The 17,370-nt window shown below is 41.2% G+C and overlaps 1 protein-coding gene across 4 annotated transcripts in view; it reads right to left on the reverse strand.

Moving 5' to 3' along the window:
• Positions 1 to 3,324: 3,324 nt before the first annotated feature.
• robo3 (roundabout, axon guidance receptor, homolog 3 (Drosophila)) overlaps positions 3,325 to 17,370 on the reverse strand; it is a 183,642-nt gene continuing 169,596 nt past the window's right edge. For 3 of the 4 annotated variants that reach the window (XM_032576308.1, XM_032576310.1, XM_032576311.1), the window contains 11 exons: positions 16,381 to 16,617; positions 15,803 to 15,842; positions 15,529 to 15,668; positions 15,170 to 15,454; positions 12,370 to 12,514; positions 11,708 to 11,899; positions 9,361 to 9,554; positions 9,124 to 9,231; positions 8,369 to 8,536; positions 7,167 to 7,309; positions 3,325 to 4,175 (listed from right to left, as the gene is read on the reverse strand). In XM_032576308.1, the coding sequence (XP_032432199.1) occupies positions 4,164 to 4,175; positions 7,167 to 7,309; positions 8,369 to 8,536; positions 9,124 to 9,231; positions 9,361 to 9,554; positions 11,708 to 11,899; positions 12,370 to 12,514; positions 15,170 to 15,454; positions 15,529 to 15,668; positions 15,803 to 15,842; positions 16,381 to 16,617 (1,664 nt within the window). In that variant the 3' untranslated portion in view covers positions 3,325 to 4,163. The remainder of the gene's footprint in view (positions 4,176 to 7,166; positions 7,310 to 8,368; positions 8,537 to 9,123; positions 9,232 to 9,360; positions 9,555 to 11,707; positions 11,900 to 12,369; positions 12,515 to 15,169; positions 15,455 to 15,528; positions 15,669 to 15,802; positions 15,843 to 16,380; positions 16,618 to 17,370) is intronic. The other variant, XM_032576309.1, reaches the window with a different exon arrangement.

Genomic DNA, 17,370 nt, shown 5'->3' on the forward strand with positions numbered 1-17,370 from the left:
AATTGGTTAGATCAAAGCATGTACTTGGTTAGAATGAAGTAGTCAACTTGCAGACCTTAATCCAACTGAGAATTTGTGAAAAACAATTTTAACATATTTTCGCAGAATCCCCCCATCCAATGTGACTGAGCTTAACTATTGTGGGCAGGAATGTAAGTGTCTAGAAGCTGGTAGAGAAGCTGCCAGTAAAAGGTGATTCAATGAAGCACTGACTCAGGTGGGCTGAATACAAATGCATGCCACACTTTTTAGATTTTTTACAATTATGTGCTAATCTATATTGGTCTATCACATAAAACTACAACAACATTCTTGTAATGCATTGTTAAAGTTCTTAATTTTGTCAAATTACAGCAGCGCTCTGTAATTATTATACACACTGGCTGTTGTATCCACGAAACACAGACTCAGAGGGACTGACAAAGCAAATGCGAGCCGCACTTTTCAGACATTTATCCCTCATCGGCTCAGCTTCAGCCTAACAGCGACACTGTGAAGGGGTTTTACAAGACACTGCCTGTTGATCACTCGATCACAGAGCTCTAACCAAACAGCCAGACCAGTGGTTGTTGGGGTGTGCGGCTGAGTGTGTTCGCTCGCTATTGAGCGTGAGCATGTTGAGGCACAGCGAGCATCACAGACCCCCCACGGGGGTAATCCATGCCTCGTTGGAGGTGAAGGGAGTACGCGGTATCCTCTCAGAGCAGAACGTTCCACCAATTTCATGCTCCTCAGTGTGTGGAGCTCTCATCCACATGCAATGCAGCGTAGAGTCAGATTGAGGGTGTGTGTGTGTGTGGGTGTGTGTGTGAGTGTGTATAATGAGCAAGCAGTAACACAGTTTGTTGTCTTTTTAGATTCGTCCCATAGATGTTGCTGCTGCTGGAAGCTGTAAAGCACTTAGTTTGTAAATGGAGCTGATGAAGCAGCTTTAAGCTTTTGCTTAGCAGTGAGCAGCAGAACAGGCAGCAGCATTCGGCCTTCCTCTCTCAGTGATCAGGTCGGTCTACTTTCTGTAGTTCAGCTGGATTGACATCAGCCAAAGGGGAGGTATTATGTAAAATGTACTTTTTTGAGCTTGAGATCATGTTATAAAGCTTTTGCCTCGTCAAAAACACAGCTGGAGCGTTGAAAACTGATTAGTCTTTCAATCATGTTTGAGAAATCCTTTAATCTCTTGTCCATTTGTGAATCTTAGTCTGTGCATTTGTGAATTATGAGACAGTTTTAGCTCCATAATGTTTAGGCTTGAATAGCTTCGCTGATAAGCTAGCTCCTTTTAGGACAACTTGAACAGACCAACAGTCTTTTCCTGCGTCCCACTACATGATTTAGTTTGAAGCGAAATTTAACCCCCAGTTGGCTGAGAGAAGCCGCTTTGTCGTTCGTCGCTGTTTACACACGTTGCTTGTGCGTTGGGTTTATTCCAGGAGCATGCAAATACTAAGGTTTTCTACCTTTGTATGTAAAATAAATGAATAAATAAATAGATTAACTGTGTCAAAATTTGAAGTCTTTTAGGTCGCTGACCGGATTTTTCTTAATGAATTTAACGTAAATCTAGAAACTGGGAGCTTGGTTTGAGTGTGGATTTTGAGTCCATCTTTAGCCTGCAGCAGCATAACTAGCTAACTTTTAAAACCTCTAACCCACACCAGTTACCTTCCTCCATCTTCCTGCTCTCTCACCTGAAGAAGTGAAGCTCTTTGCCCGTTACTAATCCAGTCACAGCCCGTCCCTCTGGTCCGGTGTTGTGGTCCACCAGTTCACCTGAAGGATGAGACAGATGTTTTGAGGCGTACCAGGGTTTGGTTGCTAGCTAAAGGAACAAGTCTTTCCACCAAGCTCAACTTCAATTCAGCAAACTGAATGCTGAATGCAGGCCAATTTCAGCAGTTGGATGGCTGGAAGGCTTTAAACCTGTAGACTCAAATTGTGAGTTCGACTGGTTGGTTGTCCAAGGACACAAAGAGACACAATGAAGTTAGGAAATTAGTTGAAACCTTAATCTCAGAGGACTAAATTACCACAAACAAGATTGACAGTCTGGCAGCAACTCAAGGGTCCAGCTGGTCATTTTAACTGTGACTTGATGAGGAAGTCGAGTGAGCAGCGTCCCTGCTGCTGTGGAGAATAAGCAGCTCAGGAAGTGAGGGGGAGAAGAGAAAAAGAAAAAATAACAAACACTGAATCATCCCAAGACCATGAACAATAGCTGTTTATTTATAAAATATCTTTGGTTTCCCACCTGACTGCCACCACTGACTCAGATATTTTAGTCCTCGACGACACAGTTGCCAGGGTATCTAGAGGAAGTCCAAAGAAACAAAAAGGGTCAGAAAACGTGAACATACGGGCATGGCCATGTTTTCTCACCAACATAAATGTTTTATCTTTCTTTTAGATTTTTTTTATTCACACTAAACTGCCTAGATTGTTTGGGTTGAGGTTTTGGTGTACATTTTGGACCCACTGTGTTTTGGGGCAGAAATGAGAGGAAGCCCACTCCCGTAGAGAAGAAGCAAGCGAGGATGCTTCATTGTTAGCACATATGGTAGTTTATGCTTTTTCTGCTATATTACAATGTTTTCCTAACTGTCTCAAATATGTAGCCTGGTAAAAACCACCCAGTCGTTTTACGCTTTGCTTCGTCCAGAGGGTGTGGACCCTCGGCTATTGAGAACTGATTGCTTACTGGTGGCGTGGACTCTGTTGAAGTCTTAAATGACAGGATGGATCAGATTTTTACGCAATTGCTAATGTTTGGCCGTGATGTATGCATAGAGCCAGTTCGACGCTATGAAGCTTAACAAAATTGTACAATTGTAAAACGGCACGGAAAGTTGACGTTATCGTTCACAACTCCTCCGCCTGTTCGCTGATTGGTCTGGAGGAAATTCAACCAGAGAAATTGAGCTCAATGGGAGAAATCCTAGATGGGGCACTGATGGAAAATGAGAATTGGGTAGGAAAACAATCAGACAGCTGGATGGAGGATGCATCTGAGAGAATAGCATTGCTTGTACTGTCCATCCATGCTTCCTGCTGAATTTCATTCCTTCTTTGATGATGTTCTTAAGACAGCGGTGACCCCGTTTGGTTCTCCAAGTGTTGTCCAGATGTCTTCACTTCACAGTGCAGATGTCCTCACACCCACCCAGCTGTCTGTCCTCAGTAGGAGACAGTCCTGGGATTGCTGGACCCTCTAGACCTCCTAAGTCTTTTTCGTTGCTGCTGAACGTCTCTTCTTGATATTGTGGTTTTAGCTGAACTCTTTCCCGGATTCATGGTATGTACAGCTAAAAAGAAGAACGTGGGCCCAAATCTTGATCAGCAAATGTATTTTTATTGTACATTTACAAAACAACAAGAGTACAAAAAGTCAGCCCACAGACAATTTTTTGTTTCAGAAGGAGAATAAGAAAATTTATTTTCAGAACTGCAGCAAACGGTCTCTCGGATGTAAAAAGGGGAAGGGTTGAGTTGGCGGTCGTACAAGAGGGGGTACAATCAAACTTTCATAAAGCCTGTCAGTCAGCCAGCACAGTGCTGCAGAAAAACCAAAGGAATCATAGAGAAGTATGACATTCGTAACGGACACCTAGGATGCAGGGATCCCGACAGGGAGGCGCTCGGGGCAACAGGCGTCCCTCCGGGTTGTTTTTGGCTTTTCCAACTTCTCTCCTCGACCAGCAAACACATTTTGTGCTTCTTATTTTCTGTTGTTTTGCCATGACAACAAGAGTGCAACAGTAGTTAATGCTTTTCCCTAAAAGTTTACATATTGACAAAAAAAAGTTGGCACATTCAAGAAGACGTTTTCCATAAGAACAGACTTTTTTTTTTTTTTAATTCTTTGATTTTTTTTGTTTTGTTTTGTTTGATCATCATAAATACAATATACGTCTCTCTCCCTGTATCCAGAGCTCACAAAAGAACATTACAGACAGGTATTTACAAAGTAAGGAAAATGAGTGAACTCAAACTCATAAATAATTATAGTAATACCAAAAGTCCGTTTTTTTACTTATTTCACAGCAATAAGTGTAGCTTGATGGGAACTGGTAGCGTCTCCTCGTCTTTAGCCCGGTGTGTCGGTGGTGAAAAGATGAGGGGGGGCTGATGGAGGCATCGCAGGTATCCTGACAGCTTCACAGAGCTCCTTATCTCATTTCCTAGAAGTAATCAAAAATAAAATGTTTTTTTTATTATTATTATTTTTACGGGCAATGTAAAGCTTCATCACTTCATCTTGATTAGCTAGAAAATACCTAAAAAGCCATTATTATTATCAAAAATAAAACTTTATGTCCTAGCATTGTTTTGACTCACACTGCTGTTCAGTTAGCTACAAGAAGGCTTTGATTGATAATGGTAAAGAAAAATTTCACAGTTTGAAATTATTTTCAGTCCACTTGTCACTTTCACTGTAATGTTTTTTTTAAATTTTTTTGCAACAAGTGGCAACGAGTAGCAAAAATGTATAATATTCCCTGCAAAAAAGGTAATTGAAATCTACTCCTATTTTTTATTTTTTAATAATTTCGTAATCAGGCCCCATTGACAGTTAAATTACTTTTAAAATGTTTGAATTAAAACTTAACATATTTAAAAACAGATTTTACATTTTAAAAAATAGAGCAAATTTAAATTTAAAAGCAGAATTACTGGAGTGTAAAATGGAATATTTAACAGGGAGTCACAACGTTGATTGGACTTTTTGTTACTTATAAAGGAGGCTCACAACCTGGAAAACCCCAAAGCTTTATTTGGATTGCAGACTCATCCAATTCAGCCCATGAAGTGTTGAATTGTCACTAAACTGCTCATAATCCAGTATATAAATCCATTTTTTTTAGAATGCATTAGCATTGACAGGGTTTTTAGCCAGAGTAGGCTCTCACAGCCGGTGAACCAATCTGACTCGGACTCTGAAAGGCGACAGTTACCAGGTACGCTGCTGAGTGCTCCACAGAGGCACTTAAGAGCCCGGGAACGGGCTCATCATTTCTGTTTTCTTTCACCTCATGCAAAGATTTGGTGGGGATCTTTTAAAAATGCTCCCTAACATTTAAATGAAGAAAAATAAAATCAATGTTTCAAGTAAATTTCGAAGTCTTAGTGGTTTCTTCCTGTCTATCTTAAAAGGTCATTCGCTTTAAATAAATATACATTAAAGTGTATTGCTAAGAATTTGTTTTTTTGTCGTTTTATTTTTATTAAAAAAGAAGCATCTTAAAATTGGATACTTCTTAGTACTTCACAAAATTAACATAAACAGTTATCAGAGGGGCGTCTAATTCTGCCATTTAAATTCAAAACTTAAATGTCAGAATGGATGATTAGTACCAGGTTTCAGGCTTGTGACTCTTTAGAAAAAAACATTTGTTCCTATGTCTGGATACAAAACTAATGTTTTTATTTGGAAATTTGTACTGTGACAAAGAGGTCAGAAAAAAATGTGTGAGAGACAACAACTTGGAGACCTAACAGACCGGCACCAACCCAATCTGAACCCACCGGACGTCTAAATGCTGATGCGGTATTCTAAAAATGTCCTTTTCTTTGTTGCTAACAAGCAGCTACATTTTCTGTTGCAGAAGTCTACAACAATATAGTTCGTTGAACTCTGTCTCAACAAGGTCTGTCTCAGAAAAGTCAAAATTCCTATTTTAAAAACTGTGAAAAAGCCTGTTGTGATTAATTTTGTTAAGTTAGCGTTTATTCGTCTCTTATCATAAAAGCTAGTGTCAGCTAATTTTAGTTAGCATGCTAATGCTAATAATTCCTAAAGTAATCTGTCAAAAATTCTAAAAGCGATTTTTTTTTTTTAAACAAAGAGTTTCCATCGCTGTATTCTGGAGTATATTTTAATGGAAAATACGTGTTTCTCGAATTTTTTAAGATTGTCTGACTCTTTCCGTGGATTTTCTTCGCAACATGTGCTTTGAAATAATTAACGGCATTTATGATGTTAAAAAAACGGGTTCTGTGAAACGGGGAAGAAATGCGAGTTCTCCATCCGAAAGTCAGGAACTGGTGAAAATACCACATTATTCCTTTGAACATTTTAATGGAAAATGTTCCAGCTACCCTGGGTGTGTTGGTCCTAGACTGACCTTAAGGGTCAAAGGGCATAAGAAAGCAGTCGGAGACCCTCTCATGAGGAAGAAGGAGCCTTATCCAGGCTTCCTGCGCAAACATCTCAAACTTTGCAGCGGGGCGGGGACAGGCTTTCAAGCCCAGAGAGGGTCATCTGGGGGGTTGGGTGGGGGTGGTCCCTGCCGCTCTGTAGATGGGTAGAATAGGATACAAGATACTGTAGCTCTGTATGTGTGGTCATGGTTGCCACTTTTACAGGTCAGTTTAGTCTGTTCACCTGACCCCTGACAGACTACACTGTCAGAGGTCAAGTTTTTCCTCCCACACAAAACTGTGACACCTCGGGTTACAGCTTTAAAAAGAACAAATAAAGTACAATGATGCAGCGAGGAAAAAGGACTGCTAGAAAAATGAAACTATAGATATGTTACAAATTCTAGGATACACCTTTTTTATATTTAAAATGGCAACAAAAAAAAAAGAAAAAATAGTAAATGTTAATTTTTTTTAATTTGAATTTCTGCCTAATACACTGGGTAAAATAATAAAAAATAACAGGAGTTTTTCATTTTTCTTTGGTCCTATTCTTGACTGAAGACGTAGAAATTGAATTTCAGAGATGATTCAGTCTTGTAATATTGTGGATCAAGCTGTAGTCAGACCAGCTTTCACTGTCTACCTACTGTCATGTCAGATATTGTAAGTGTTGTCTGTGCAGCTCAGAGTCCCTGCGGAGCTTTCCATTCCACTGGCGCAGCTTCCTCTGCCATAAAAGACACCGTCTCCTCACCGGAGAGCCTGCAGGGGGTGCATTTGAAGGAGCGCTCCCACGGAGAAGTGTGTCCTCTGAAGAGCACTCCAAATGGAGTGGTGGGAGTGAACACTTAATCGTTTCCTACTGTAAAGCTTAGTGAGTAGAAAGTAATGCTAGATCTGCGAACCCGAGCGTGACACTGAACTGTGGCGGGAACAGTTTTTATTTCTGCGCGTGTTTACGTTTGTGTTGTTTACAAGTCGAGCAGAGATCCGATGCGGCGAAGCTCAAAGACCAAACTGTTTTCTACCTCGTTGTGTTTCCTGGCTGAGCCGAGCCCCCGAGAGCCGGTGGAGCCTCTGGAAGAGGAGCTCCCCGTGGTCGAGCAGTTACCGGACATCTGACTCCTGGAGAGGTAGCCGCTCTTACCGCTGTACGCCACCACTTCCTCATCTGGTGGGGCAAAACAAAGAGAGGACACAGAAACAGAATGAAGGCGTCTAGTGAAAGATGCTTATATAAAAAAAAGCAGAAAATGTAATTTATTCTGACGTCGTTTAGCTGTTTCAGCAGTGGTGAGCACAGTTCGGCTAAAGCGCTAACAGCAGAGCTAGTTTTTCATCTGGCGCCTTTTGCTAACATTTTAGCATGCTTAGCTTCCCCTGAGTTCATCTTTCCGGAAGAATTCTTGGCTGTTTTGTAAGCTTTCGGATGAATAAAGTTTGACATCTGTGTTAAAGTTTTGGTTATTGACTGTTATGAATTCGTCAAGTAGTTTGATATTTATATTCATGCACTTATTTTGAAATGGGTGAAAACGGTTTATGCAGCAGCTCCGTTTCCTTCCTTTGCGTTCTTCACCTGTGACGTGAAAGGTGTGTTCAGAAGAACACAACCATAAACAAAACCACACAATACATTTCCTCCTGTTGAGGGGAACTTATTATGTTGGAACACATTTTGTGTCATTGAATATGGTTGAAGTTGGTGCTTTAGCGTTCACTAAATAGTTTATAGGTGAATCTCTTTAGAGCTAGCATAGCTAATGTTTATGATTAGAGTTTAATGATTAGCACAGCTAACGTTTTAGCTAGCGGTGCCCACCTCTGTGTTTTAGTAACACATTTTAAGCATAATGATATCTGACTAGCTACTACTTTACCAGCTAGCTCAACCTAGCCAATGACTGAACACCTACATATTTCAGATACTCAATACTAATACTTTAGCAGCAATTTATGGATCACTGAACATGTTTTTTCTGTTATTATTTACAGCCAACATCTTGCAATATAACTGCTGAAGAGTCATTCAGAAAGAATGACACAACAAAGCTGGTCTCACTTTACTCCCATGTGGAGGAGAAACACTGCAGTGCAGTAGCAGAGCATGACGCAGCGCTATCTGCTATGGCCCTTGTTCACCAACTGGGACCACTGGAGGCCGGTTTTGTTTGGAAGTGGGTCCCTCTAACCGTACATGACGTGACGAGCTGCAAACACTTCTTCTTACTGTCTGCATGTTTTTGTCCCGAGCCTTTCCGCTGGTGGCTGTTGCTGCTGTAGTCGCTCCTCTCCAGGGAGGACAGGGCGCTGTTTGCCAAGCTGCTGGTCTCCACACACCCCTGGGGGCCCTGAAGCCTGTTCTCCTCTGGGGGGGGCTCCGGAGGTGGGGGCAGGTCTGAACAACACAAAATGAGGAATATAAAATAAGGAATAAAAACAAAAAAATAAAAACACTTAAGCCGTAATAAATAATTTCCTTCTAGTTTACAAAGGCTGCTAGGCTAATTATAGTGTCTGTTATATAACAGCTGTATTTGCTTTCAAAAGAATACTTGGCCACAGTTCATTTAATTGCCTCACATTTAGGGAGCAAGAACATGGCAGAACGCTTACGGCTCGGTTCTCATTTAGAGAATGAGGGAATTTAAAGGAGCAAAAACATTCTGCTTGTTGAAACAAAGAGCTCTGATTGTGACTCGCAGGGAGCCAACCGCATGTTTACTGTTCAGAATATGGCCACTCAGTCCTCTGCCGGTTCTCGCATCGTTTCTGAGCTTTGAGATACGCAAACGCCAGAAATGTTTGCGTATTACACAGAGATCAACACATAGACTTTACACGTGTGAAATGTATAAGTAGGAGCTCCGACCTCCCGCCCTGCAGTCTACTGTGGTTTTCAGTAATACAGCATTTCCTTTACAAACACTTCCTGAATGTGAGAACGTGTGAATAGAGAACAGCGGGTTTCTGAATGTTTTTCACCTCCTTGAATATCTCTTCTGTACGCTGAGGTCTTGGACGCCTTTTTCTTCACTCTGGACCTTTGGTTGGGAGGAGTGCAGGTTTCTGCTGGAGAGGAGCGGCTGTGCACTGTGGCAGAAAGACGACGTTCAGACAATCCACGCGTTTTATGGAAGTAGCAGACAGAAGCTGCTGAATGTTTGCGCATCGATAGCAGAGTCATGGGCCTGTAGTACGTGAACACGGTGGCGGCTTTACCAGGCGTAGATGCGCCGTCTTCATTCGCTGCCGGCGCCTGGCCATGAAGGCAGCAGTGGGCGGGACTTTGGAACTGCAGCGTGCCAGCCTCTGTTGAGCCGAGAAGCTGTTGGCCGCAGAGGCTGGGGTTGGACTGGGTGAGTGGCGGGCTTGGTGCCTGGGGAACTGGAACTGGACCGCAGGGTAACCTTCTGCTATGGGAAGGAAGGGCAACATGTCACTGACTGAGGCTGAGCTGTTAGGAAGTGGAGTTTGTAATAAAAGAATGTGGATAGTAGAATTATTTATTGTCTGATTTCTCCCATAATGACTATAACCTTGTCCTACATAGCATTAATACTAACACAATAGTTTAAGAAATGTAAAAATGTATCTTCAAAGTGTCTTGGAAAAACAGTATAGACACTTGACCTGCTATTGGCTGGCACTTGCAAAGCAGCTCAGCAATATTCACTTTCCTTGGCACTGATTGGCTGTTCCCCCAGCGCAAAGATAAGGAAGACCACGGACGTTAGCTTTTGTGTCCGCACTAAAGTAGTTGTCAAAGCGTATCAGTGCATATTAAGGTATATTTGATGTTAAAACTACTGAGATTCTCAAGGTCTCAAGATGTCAGCTTCTGGAAGAAACGTCTCAAATTAGGCATATCAATTTATCAATTTTCTTGTATCGATTGCATTGTAATATTGATTATTTTGACAACCCTGATGTTGACAAATACTGTATACATCAAACTTGAAATAACTTTACTGCCTTTACACCATCTACAATTAAATATTTGTCTTTCGTAAAGTACGCTTAATTTTTTGTTTACAGTTTCCCCTACTCTAACACTAACGGAAAGGCTTTCCGCTTCTGTTTTTTCTTTACTTTGTTTATATTTTACTTCAAAAACCCGAGATAATGTGAAAACACCAAAGCTGAAGACTCAACGTTTGTTTCTATTTTCCCAACATAAATCCACTTCTTTATCAGCGCTTCCACTGTTTTGTTATGAATTTGGCAACTTTCCCCTGAACAGAATAGTCAACACTACATGAAATCCCCCGGTATAAACTCAGCTAGATTTTTGTTCAGAAAGTTCTCACTGAAATCCAAGCAGACACAAGCAAACAACATAATCTTGTAGCGCATGTAGCAACAGCGTGGCTATGAGAAATAAAACTGTCTTTTCTTTTATTTTGTTAAAAGTTGCCCCTATTCAAGGCAGAGAAAGCACCAAACATGTATTTACCTTCACTTAACCTGCTGAATTTACCTAAAAAGGGCCTGGATGCCAGAGAAGGCATACATCAGTTATAACAAGTACCAAAATATTGTTGAAAGTAGTTTCTGTAACCCCCTAAAATATTTAAATCAAAAATGTTATTATAGGATATTCAGACAAAACTGTCTATGCACCAGATCCAATGAAAGACCTCTCTTACAAAATTGGTTCTTTTCGCACAACGCTGTTTGCAGTTTTCAAATATATATCTTGCTTGCTTCCTTTTCTGTCCTCTTGGCACTCGTTCGATTTGTGGCAGAAAGTCATGGTTTAAATTTTGAGGTGAGGAAAACTGTGACAAACTTCAAGTAAAAAAAAACAAAAATAAAAAAATCCAACTGCTCACAGCTGCTGCAGCTAAGGAGCATGTTTGCTCTGGCTTAGAATTATTGATACTTGCTTTGTGAATCAGACGTTGAGATGAGTTTCATCTCAGTAATGCATTGGTGCAAATTGATCTAACATCAAGTTAGTGTACCGCTCAACATTGTGGAAGACCAAGCGTGCAGTGCTTGTGCAGTTTTGATTCTCTCTATTAATGTTGAGTTTTAACATTCAGGTAATCAAAAGTAACCAAACTTTTAAGACAATAATGTTCAGCATAACGGGAATAAACCCCCTCAATTTAGACTACTCAGGAACTTTGAGACGAGTGGGCAACTAAATGCAATTAATGTGTTGCTATGATGCGTTGGTGTACTTTATTAAATGGGATATATTGTGTATCTTCCAGGCACATGGTGACATTTTATAGCACAGGCAAGTGACCTCATTTCCTTCAGTTGTTATGAAAATGCTGTAGCCATCGAAAACATCTGGGGACTTCAGCTCCAAGGTGGAGTTTAAGGTAAATACTGCATGGGTTAGCGCTTAGGCACCTCTGAATGGTTGCCATGGGAGATTCAAATATTCTTCAAACGTGCATGAGTCGAAGCAACTCTCCATGTTATGTTTTTGATGGTGGAATACTCTTATAACTTGATATAAAGGTAAAACAAAAGAAAAAGAATTGAGCTTTGTGTTCCCATTTAAAAAACACATTATGACTTTTCTCTGAAACATTAAGTCTGGTTCGCGTACCGTGCCAGCTGCTGGTCAGCGGGGGCTCTGGCTTCCTCGTGGGGCGAAGGAGTCAGGGTAGCGGTGGACTGGTGGCTGTAGGAGGTGGCTGGCGAGGACGTGATGTTCCTCTGAGGGGGAGCGGGGCCGTCCTCGCAGCCTTCCATCAGGTACGTCCTCTCAGGAAGGGGCGGACACCACTCCTCGTCCGACCTACGAGTAAAACAAACGCTTCGTACAGCATGTTGCAGCTCCGGCCGGCTCCTCGGTTCATGTGTTGTTGGAATACATTAATACAGAGCCGCTTGTTTGCTCTATGGTTCCTTCAAATTCAGCAAGCCATGAGGCTACTTAAAGATTAATGATGTTCTTTCAGGCTCGACTCGACTTAGCCATTGGCAAAACTGCAGGGGGCTAAGCTTCGTCTAGGGTGGCACTGCTGCTCAGCGAGTGATAAGAAAGATGCTTTGCTTTGAGGTTAAAGACAGCCAGTGCTAAGGAGAAAAACAGCTAAATGACTTAGGCAACTGGCCGAGATAATCGGGTTGTTAAGGCCAGAGGCAAAAAAACAATGCTGGGTTCAATACTCCGTGTGCCTGGCAGAGCTGAGGCTGAATCTAAGCGATGGTCCAGCTGGGTAATTGGTAACCTGTTTGTCTGAGAAAATCAGAAGTCTGCCTCACCCCATGTCCATGTCGTCATGCTGGAGCTGGCCGTCTTGCTCACACTGGTCCAGCTCGCCAACTGGTGGAGGCGGGGGCAAAGCCTCCATCCACGTCAGAGACGGGGTCTTCACCGCCTTCCCCATCGCCTTCTGCTTGGGCTTACCTTCACATCAACAACAGAAAAGAAAACCTTTTTAAAACAGAGCTCTGAGAAAATGGGCAGATATTCCTATAGCAACCCACCTCCAGGATGTAAATATAGGTAGTTATTTTAGTTCACATCAGGGCTGCAACTAATGATTACTTTAGTAATCGATTATTCAAATGATTGTTCTGGGTATAATAAAATTTGCCACATTCTGCAGATTTTTCATTTCACCACTAAAGACTTTTTAAATAAAATATAGATATACAAAGATATACAAATAAGCAAGTAATTTTATTCCATTTTTTCAATAAGAAAATAAACATTAAATTTCTGAAAATGCAATAAAATGAATAGAATATAAATGCAAAATGTACATATTTTATATATTTTGGTATTTTTTTGTATATCTATTTTTATAGCTTTGGCTTAAATGCTGCTCTTTCAGCAAATTGAATTTTCTGAGGTTGTATACTCCAGTTAATGAATAACAGATTCCTCAATTAGTTAACAATTATTTCAAAAATTGTTTCATCACAAATGTATTTACATGTATTCAGTGTATTTACAACATGTAATAAATTAAAAATGTATTGGGAAAGTAATATGTTAGAACATACAACCAGTGTTGTATAGTAACGAAGTAAAAATACTTCACTACTTTACTTAAGTATATTTTGGAGTACTTCATACTTTCCTGGAGTATGAACATTTTTGATGACTTTCACTTTTACTTCACTATATTTCCGAACTTAATTGCGTACTTTTACTCCGATACATTTTCAATGTGTGGTTTAGTTACTCGTTACAAAAAAGCGAGAGAGAGAAACGCAAGTGTTTTGATCCCACCTACTGATTAGCAAGTAGCAAGTAGGCTACCGAACAAAGTCCGTAGCCTGCTTGCCTGGGCTTGTTCATCACCACCAATAGGATACTTCTTCTTCTTCTTCTTTTCTATTATGGCGGATCACAAGCAACTTTAAGGTGCATACCGCCACCTACTGTACATGAGTGTGTAGAAGCATTACTTCATATCTATTAAATTCTACTTTTTAATTTTGTATTCTTAAGATAAATAAACAATGCTTTCCTTAATTTGTGAATATCTGTTATGTTTCCTTCATTTCCTAATATACCTTTAAGATTCCATTCATGCCCCATATTTCTAACTATTCTCTTTAATTCTTCCCTTTCGAGTTCATTTGACTTACAGTTCATCAATATGTGTTCTACATTTTCTTTCTCTCCACATCTCTCACATTTATCATTATTTTTCCTCCCTATTTTATAAAGCATGTCATTTAAGTAGGTATGACCTACTCTTAATCTACTAATTATTATTTCTTCTCTTCTGTTTCGTTCATTAATGCTTCGAATTCAAACTGACTTTTGTACTTCATATAATCTTCTTCCTTTCTTATCTTCATTCCACATTTTTTGCCATTTCTTGATTTCTTTACTTTTAATTAGGATACACCTGTTTCGCTTCTCCCATTAAACACAAAGCAAGTCTCGCAATCAGTAACAGTCACATGGAAATTCTATCTTACAAAAACTCCCCGTCCAACTTGAAGAAACACATCGAGGTAACTTCTTATGAAATGGTTATAATCCTCCTGTTTCAGTAACTATAGCTTGGTCACTAGGCACTACTGTATTGTGAAATCTTGACCATAAATGAACTTTGTTTGGCATTGTTTCAGTTCCACACGTGGTGTATTTAGCTTAGGCCTAATGTTGACTGTAGCAGGCTACCTAGACTCCTCTGTTCAAGGGGGGACAGAAGCCATAGCGATAGCAATTTAGACTAAATTTAACGAATATAGGAAAGGCATGCAAGTTCAAAACCAGGTTTACAGATGCCAATAAGCTGCATTTCCCTCCCAATTCTTTTTTTCTTTTGCATAATGACCAGTTGTGTGCACCACCTACTGACTGTAGCATTGACTGATTCACTGATTTGTGAAGTAGAGTAATCGTAACAGCTCTTTTTCTTCATGTTGGCCGCATTTTCTGTACTATTTATTTTTCTCATTTTCAGCACTGACCTTACTTGAAGGGAAAACTTAAGGCTTACAAAAACTTTGTATTTTCTGTCCTGGAGGGTATACTAAGAAGCTGGTTCAGTTGTAAAGCAGGTTAAGTTAACCTTGTGCTATAGGTAAAGCACCTAATTTTCTTAACTAAATGATGCCTGCAGGTATATCTATTAGCAGGTTTAATTTTGCCTGCACTTGGTTGGGTACATTATTTTAAGTGTATTTGACAAGTTTACCAAAATATAAAAAATGTCATTCAAACTGCATTTGCTTTGTTTTACTTTTTACTTGTACTTTTCATTACATTACTTGAGTACATCCATTTTTACAGTAATTTCCATACTTAAGTACAAGAAGTTTCAGATACTTTAAGACTTTTACTCAAGTAACATTTCAGTCAGTGACTTCGACTTTTACCAAAGTCATATTTTGGAGAGGTACTTGTACTTTTACTTGACTCTGAGATTTCAGTACTTTATACAACACTGCATACAACAACATATTTCCAGTAGTACATCGGTAATTGTATTTTCCTTTCGTAGCGGAAATGCATTTTATTTGGGTTTTTCCTTTACATTTATATTTCCTCCAGAACACTAAGACAAACTCAAACTTAAGCCTGCTCTCGTCTTACCAGCGCAGCGATCCGGCTGTGCGTACTGAGCAGGCTGGGACGGGCCGGGCTGGGTGATCCAGTGCCCTTCGTCCTGCTGCTCCCCGCTAAACGTTGCCCCCTGTGGCTGACTGGAGAAGGGCATGATGGAGGTGGTGGCGTAAGGGGTGGTGGAGACATTCTGGCCGTAGGTGAAGCTGTGCAGGTCCTCGCTGGTGGCATCGATGGTGCTGTAGATGGGACCCTCCGTGGAACCCCCCATGCTGTACTTCTCCGTCTGATTCAGATAGTTGGAGATCCCAGCTTCTGTATGAGGGCGGAGTTTGTTCTCAGCAAAGGTTGGTTGCTTCCCTTTAAGCGCTAGATGACGACTCCCCTACCGTTGTAGTATCTCTCAGCTGGGTCGTGATTGGCCGTGCAGCAGTTGACGGCCTCCTTGCTGCTGTGGACCAGGTTGGTGGTGGGCCAGGAGTCTGCCAGCCACGGGTAGTTGCCCATGTTGCCCCCCAACACGCCAGGCCTGCAGAGACATTATGGATTCACTAGCAGCAGGATGAACAGGCTAACAGAGAGCAAACTATTCTGAAAGAAAGTTTTCAGGCATGAGGGGAGCTGATCAAATGAGATTCTTTAAGAAGAAACCATCTGAGTTACCTTCCAGTGAGTCCTGATGCCTCAGCATGAGGGAACCCCACTGCAACAAGACAGAGAGAAAATAAGGTTTAGGGGGGGTGACCGATGCACCACACACTCCTCAGAACACAACATCGAATATTCCACACATTCTCCTCTATGTTGACTAGAAAGGAAGAATTGAAGGAAGGAAGAGAGAGAGAGACGAAGGATGGAAAGAAGAAAAAAAGGAAGCAAGGAAGGAAGGAATGACTGAAAGAAAGGGCAGAATGACATAAGGAAGGAAAGAATGAGGGATGGAACGATACTGCTTCTATAAAACAGAAATAAAATCTAGAAAAAGAAGTATTATTGATCCATTGTTTTCTTTTATTTTCCATAACCTATCTGTAAAATCCACCCAGATTATCACAAAGTCCACTTTTTACCTCAGATAAATATCACTCTGACTCCTCAAAACCTAATTCCATTTCCTGTGCCTGTGGCAGCAATATGAAATCCTCTTCCACAGGTACTTCCTGTGGCTTCTTTCATAAAGCGCCCGCTCAGACATCAGACAGACAGGCAGCAGACTCCCACACGTCCCCGGCCATCCTGACCTGCCGGTGTGTAGGCGAAGGACGCCGTGTAGTGGCTCAGCTCCTTCCTCTTCTTGCGGCGGCAGTAGATCCACAGGCTGAAGCCCATGAGGATGACCCAGCAGGCGCCGCCGATGCCCGCGATGAACGCCGGCTGCTTGACCACATCAGTGATCTGCTCGGCCAGGCTCACGCTGCCCTCTTCGCCGTTCCCACCGCCGCCGCCGCCTGACGCAGTCGGCTCTTCAGCTGGCAGCTCTGTGGGAACAAACACAGATATGACAATGGCTGAATAACATAATGTATGAACTGGAGCTTTAAATAGCAGGTCAATAAAAGCCTTATGAACCAGGCAGGAGGATTTAAACAGGCTGAAATTGTTTGACCTTACATTTCTTATGGTCTCACTTTAAGGGACAGACCAAGTTTTTGGTACATCACTAACATATGATCACATAACCAGCTAAAATCACTCATTCATCTGATTCATCTGATTCAAGCAATGTCTGACAAAAAAAAGCAACAAAAGTGCTTAAAATGAAATGGTCTTGCAAAACCTCTTCAAACCAGATGAGAGTTCAGAGTAAACAGACGTGGCCGACTGGAAAGAAGCAGTGGCAATAGTTTGTTTGGACAATGTTCAACCGAGACAAACAATGCAAAGACGTTTACAATGTCCACCAGACTTTCTGGTCCACAAGGGCAGTTGCTATGTATCTTGGATTTCTCACCAGGTTTTCGTCACCTCGCTTTCTGATTGGTTACATGCCTCATTCAACAGGCCATGTTCTTGTTTGTCAGGACAATCCAACATGTTGAATATCCCCGAATTTAGATTGGAGCGGTCCCAATTTCCTTCAGAGTGGACCAGATCACTCTGAACACTCTTAGGAGCCATCCCGATAATCATGGAGCCCTTAAGATTGTCGGAAGGGGGAAATCAGGATAAAAAAATGGAATAACGGTCTTGCCATGCCAACTAGGCGCAAGCCATAAAACACAAAATTGTCT

Source organism: Xiphophorus hellerii, chromosome 11, assembly GCF_003331165.1.
Source record: "Xiphophorus hellerii strain 12219 chromosome 11, Xiphophorus_hellerii-4.1, whole genome shotgun sequence".
In the NCBI taxonomy this organism is placed as follows: domain Eukaryota; kingdom Metazoa; phylum Chordata; class Actinopteri; order Cyprinodontiformes; family Poeciliidae; genus Xiphophorus; species Xiphophorus hellerii.